The sequence below is a fragment of the Heterocephalus glaber genome, unplaced genomic scaffold, assembly GCF_053883595.1.
Source record: "Heterocephalus glaber isolate CG9 unplaced genomic scaffold, H.glaber_assembly_v1.0 deba00001555, whole genome shotgun sequence".
In the NCBI taxonomy this organism is placed as follows: domain Eukaryota; kingdom Metazoa; phylum Chordata; class Mammalia; order Rodentia; family Bathyergidae; genus Heterocephalus; species Heterocephalus glaber.
This window is the reverse complement of record NW_028258346.1, coordinates 8364001-8370000: the sequence shown is the minus strand read 5'-3', so window position 1 is coordinate 8370000 and position 6000 is coordinate 8364001. Positions and strand designations below refer to the sequence as shown.

At 34.5% G+C, this 6000-nt stretch overlaps 1 protein-coding gene across 4 annotated transcripts in view; it reads right to left on the bottom strand.

Moving 5' to 3' along the window:
• The window catches only part of Pkhd1l1 (PKHD1 like 1), a 150919-nt gene that overhangs the window by 121285 nt on the left and 23634 nt on the right, over window positions 1–6000 (bottom strand). For 2 of the 4 annotated variants that reach the window (XM_087190687.1, XM_087190688.1), the window contains exons 9-11: window positions 5700–5742; window positions 2053–2123; window positions 778–888 (exon numbers count right to left, since the gene is read on the bottom strand). In XM_087190687.1, the coding sequence (XP_087046813.1) occupies window positions 778–888; window positions 2053–2123; window positions 5700–5742 (225 nt within the window). Of the gene's footprint in view, window positions 1–777; window positions 889–973; window positions 1125–2052; window positions 2124–5699; window positions 5743–6000 lie in introns of all 4 variants that reach the window. The other 2 variants (XM_087190689.1, XM_087190690.1) reach the window with 2 other exon arrangements.

The window sequence follows — 6000 nt, the reverse complement described above, 5'->3', positions numbered from 1 at the left end:
GTTAGATGAGGATGCTTTCTATCCATTTCTCTTCTTTCCTAAAAATCACATTTTGATAGCTCATGGCAGAATCCTTAAAAAGTGGAAACTATTGGAACAAGAGAGCTGTTGCAGAAAATGTACAAGAATGTGCCCAGTTACGTGGGCGGGCATCCTGTCCCCTTGATGTCACCGGGAGTGATGTCATTTTGACTCGGGGAAGAGTCCCTCTGTTACATTTACCCCAACTTCATTTTTAAGCTGCACAGTTCCCTGTCTCTGAATAGATCTAGACAGATACATAAAATGGATGCACGGCCAGAGACCCAAACCCTCTGCGCATTTGTAAATGGTAACACATGAGCTAATGCTCTTTCCAAGGCCAATGTCATCAATAATTTCTAATGTACAGGTGGCACTGTATATCACAAAGGCACAAGGACAGCATTCAAAATATTGATTAAAATTTTCCCATAATTAGCTAACTCATTGAGCAGTAACAACAGTTCAAAAGGATATTTAAAGGCTCATTAGACAGAGGGCGTGGTGAGGAATTAGTGGATGGCAACCATGATGCAGGGCCCTCTGGTGCCACCCTCATAGTTCCAGTTCCTGTAGCATCGATCTCTCTGGAAAACTGAGGTAGAAAGAGCACTGAGCTCCATCGTCTATGTGAAAATATCTAGATTTTAATTCAATATAATAATTGAAGAAAGACTGTTGTTCCATTTACAAATTATTGAAGAACCGACAACATTCGTTTGTATAAAGTAACATATTAAAAATCATGAGAAATACCTCCAACTAGAACCCTCACTGGGACATCAGTCTGATCAAAGAACCGACCATTTATTGTTAGTGTGGCACCACCTTGAATGCTTCCTTTTGAAGGTGAAACCATGGCAACCTCTGAGGAAAGAAAGCACATTTTTAAAGGGTCGTGAATATGCCATATAAACCCAAATGCTTCAATTAGAAAAGATTTTCAAGTCACCTAGCCATAACACCACACCTAATGGAGTGCCAGCCGAATGAATTAGGTATTTCATTATCTTGTCTCTTGTGCAATGCTGCAAAGCAGACCATGAACAACTTTCACTGAGACCTGCATTCCAAAGGGGACCAGGCTTTAGTGGTGACCAGTACTAAAGAGATATGGGATAGAAGGTGTTAGGAAAACCTGAGCTGAGTATAGATATTTAGCACAAAACAAAACAAAAAACCAAGAAGACAGGTTCAACCACCTCTTACTCCATACACTCATGAAGAATGCATCTTATACTTATGGACCAAAATCTTATATTTATACTTTCTCATACAATAATTCATTTAAGTATGTTTAGACTTTTGTGGCTTTGTACATAAAAATTTTATGTATATCAATAAAATAGTCCAGTATATGACAGATGGCAAATTGTTACTAAAATATTTTCTTGTTAATGATATGAAAGTTCTACCTATTACTGCACACAAATTTTGCATTAAATAAATTTCTAAGAAAAGTTGGGGTATTTCCCATTTAATTCATTCCCCCCAAGGCACACTGTTTTTTACATTTTAATATCTTTGAAATCTGAACGTGCCTCTCCATCACTCTCGCCGGACCAATACAGTTCTTCAAGGAGAGTTTCTGTTGGGTTCTGCTACCCTCCTAGGGGCACTATCACATCAAACCGAGAGGAATTTGAAATGAATAAATTAAATAAAATTAAAAGCTGCTTCAGGACTCTTCTAAATGACACTGACAGCATAATTACAAATTTTGGCTTGTGACTCAAGCTGATATAGGAAACTTTCTGTCTTCCCTTCACCAACCACTAAAGTTGAAACATACAAGCTTCCCTGCTAGTGTTGTAAGTCTGGTTTTCAATCAATCTTGCATTAAGAACATAGTTTTTGGAGTTCCTGGCTTAATCTTGCAGCATCCTCCCCATCTTAGGTATTTTTCCTTTTCCAGCAGTACATAAAATAATATGGTACACCTTACAATCATTATTATCTTTGACTTGATGGAATTAAGTATACACCACCTCCCTCCACCCACATGCACATTGGGAGAGAAATGTCACATACCTGCAAACGTTTGAAACATTGAAATTTTATTGAGAGAAGAAACAAAATATGCCATTTTCTGTGGGAAACTCCTGTGTAAAAAAAATAAACTCATTTACATTCCTGACTCAAAAAAATAACCTTTATTTTAGGATTTTTTAAAACAGTAGTGATGGAAATCATCCCGTGGCTTACAAGGAGCATGACAGAACAGTTGGGCAAAGACAAAAACCTTCTATATCTTGATTTGCTTGTTGGTTATATATGTATATTCATCTGTCAGAACTTAATAACTGTATACATTGGATATGTACATTGTCTATGTAAACTATTCCTTAATAAAGTTGATTTTAAGATACTGTATGGACAAAAACCAAGCAGACTAACAGACAGTAGGACAGTCCTACATAAGGCTGAGCTCTTCTGCTGACTACCCCCCTCCCCCGTCTCTTCTCTTAGAGCCCCTTTAGGTCCTAGGAGAATCCAGCTAAGAGCTTTCAATTTCTTATGCCATTTGATCTTCCATCGACCCCATGAGGTAGGCAAATACTAAAGACTTTGCCTAGCTTACTTAAGATCATAAAGCCGGTAAGTGGTAGACACCAAATAGGAATCCAGGCACTTTGAGTCCAAAGCCCTGGTCCCTAGCCTGTGTGCCACACAGTACTCCTCGCTACCCACTAATATACTATGCAGTAGTGCAGATGGATGGGAGCAGATTAACAATGATCCACCAGGTTTATGTCATCCTTAATAAACACAGGGACTTAATATGTGTGCATATTTTCTGCTAGATATATACTTCCACTTCCATTACCTGGAGGTTAGAAAGGGAAAGAATCCTAGAAATTAAATGTTCCTCCCTTAATTAACTCTATGAAATTCCTAGCTTGAAAAATTAAGAAATTCAAATAAGAATTTTAAGACTCAAAACCCATTCAGGAAAATTTTAATACGCTGAACTAGAATCTAAAAGAATAATATAAGTCTTGTGATTGAGACAAGCAATGAACGCTCCTAAAACTTAACCCAGGCATTACAACATTCCTGTACAAGACTAAAGAGCCTTTGGAATTATTTTATGATAAATTGAGTTAAGACATTCATACGAGATTATGTATTTTTATGTTGTAAGACTTTAAGTTGATTTCCAAAGATCTGAAACCATGCTATCTTCAGCAATGTTATTTCAGGCCAGATTCTACATCTCAAAAATTAACTGTTCCTCTTAAGTGATTAGGAAAATTGTCTCCTGAAATAAAAATTTGAATGTAATTTATTTTGGATGACAGTGGGGTGATTTTCACTAATTCATTGATAATGACTGGGCATTCCTCAATTAAGACAGTCTCATCTAAACCTTATCAGTTTGAAACAGCTGTCATTTGAACTTGGGAAAAGAGCAGAGAGAAGGTTGGCTATTAAAAGAGACCCAGAATGGGTATCTCACTGGTCTTTAATTGGTTCATTTGATATTCAGGAATGCTCCTGATATTGGTAAAATATGAATTTTATAATTTCATAATTTCATTTTTTATAAAGATTTAACAGTTTAAAATGCCATGTAATCTTAAAACTTTGTTTTCAAAGTAGTAAATGTAATATCTTTAACAATTATCTTAAATTCCTAAGAATATTTTGCATAGAAACACAATTTCCTCAATTTTGAAACATTAATATTAAAGGTTAGCCATTAGGTAAATAAGGAAAAGGGCATTATAAATCAAGATCACAGGGTCAACAGTTTAATGCAGGTATATTGTCTATATTGAATGTTAATTTGGTAGTGTTTTTACATGGAAAAGTTCTGCGCCTATTAACAAACCATATTGATTTATGTGCACTCAGCTTTAACAGCTGTAACACGCTCAAACCACCTATTTTTGGATGATTATTTATCTGAGAGACATACGATGGATTTTGCAATTAATACTTTTCATACAGACTCAGAACTAAGAATCTATTTTCTTTTCACCTTAGGAAGAATGTGACCGAGAGCCTAAATGAATCAGACATATTTCCAGAAATAAATTAAAACCTAATAATTATTGCTGCTACATGGTTTGCTAATATTTTTGGTATAATTGTATTGCTGGATCTTAACAAATTATATGTAAATAGTGTTGTCCTTGAAGAAAACAGCTATTAAAATGTAAGGCTTTAGTCATTTGCTCCATATAAATACAAAGGTGTATCCTAGCACCGTCTGATATCTTCCACTCTGATTTGCTCTTGAATTGTACTATTCTTCATGGTTTCAGTCTAGTCTGTATTGGTGTATAAGAAAATGTCCTGTCTAGATATCACTTCATTCAGACTTTTTGCTTCTAGATGCCTAGCATTGGATGTTCTCTAAATACAATGACTGTGAATTTTGGTTCAACTGGAATTGCAGTTCCATGTAGGGACCAAATCTGACCTTCTCGTGCAACCAGTGAATATTGACCAGGAAAACAATACTCTTTGATCATAGCATTGCCATTCTTTTCAAACTTCTTATCATTAAGTCTCTTTTCAGACTCAAAAAAGAGAAAGAAATCAACAGATCGATCCTATTGTTGACCTACTATAGCCACATTGTACAATATTGTACACTAAATGTAAATTTATTTGGCTTTCTGACAATTCATTTTCTCAGTAAATAACATTATGACATTTTGGACAGAATATTTCATTTAGATTTGGCATATCATCATCTTGACCACTAATGCCATTAACATCCCAGTTACTGCAACAGTCAGGCAATGCCCTTACATTTGCAAAAGCTCCCAAGAGTGCAGTAATCCTATATAGTTAAAAAAAATTCTGGATCAGGACCATAAGTAGTGACGAGATGTGGTGTGCTGGTAGCTGGAACCTTCCAACAGTCATTGTAGAGCTTTGGAATGAAATCCTCAGTTCATGGAGTTAGACTACAAGGATTCACTTACTTTCAATGCGTCTACTGGCTGAATATCCTGAGGCAAATTACTTAACATTCTTCTCATTTTGCCAGTGGGTATCATGGGGTGCATGAGAGCATTCAATTTATAGGTTCTTTGAAGGATTGAACTAGATAATGTGTGTAAAGTCCTTACCACCATGGCTGCCACTAAATGTTTGCCATTATCATCTATAACATGAGATTTGCAACATGTGTGGTGATTTACATATTCTGATAGTTCCTTGAGCACTTGAAAATCTTATTACAATTAATATGCAGGATGTTCTAGTTTCTATTAAATGTTATAAATATATGTTATTAATATTTTGGTGCTAAGATCTTGCACAACTCTGTCTTAATATAAAAGAAAATATCAGGGAATATTAATCATGAGGTTCTATTTATTTTTATAGTAGTTCAAATCAAAATTTAATTAGTTTAGCTGTCAAAAGAATTATAATTAAATCAGAAGAGCCACAAGACATAAAATAACACATTTCAATATCACAGCTAAAGACTTTTTATTTGCTATTTTAGTTAGTGCTAGATTCCCAATAATTGAAAGGTCATGTATGAGACACAAATTATAAGTAAAAGGAAATAACTGACTCTTCAAATGCAAATTTTGGGAAGGAAAATGATTAATTCTTTAATCTCTAAATCTATAGCACAAAGTAAACATACCTTTTATTTTATTTACCTAGTTGAATCAATTATGAAAATTATTATTTACAAAATGGCCTACCTTCCATAATCACTGTCTAAGATGAAGCTGACATTGTGATGACCTGGAATTAATTAAAATACATAATTAATTAAATTGCCACCCACAGGAGAATAACAACTATATATTACAAAGGTGATGTAAAAGCAGAAACTGTACTTATAAATTACCTTTTACTCTTCAGAAAAATGAAAACTGAGCTATATATTTTTTCTTTTTATAATTTTTTTATTTTAGAAGACAGTAGATAAATAAGGAGCAGGGAAAAATGCAAATAATTCCCCAAATCACCTATTCCATTGTTTCAAATATATTTTAATAT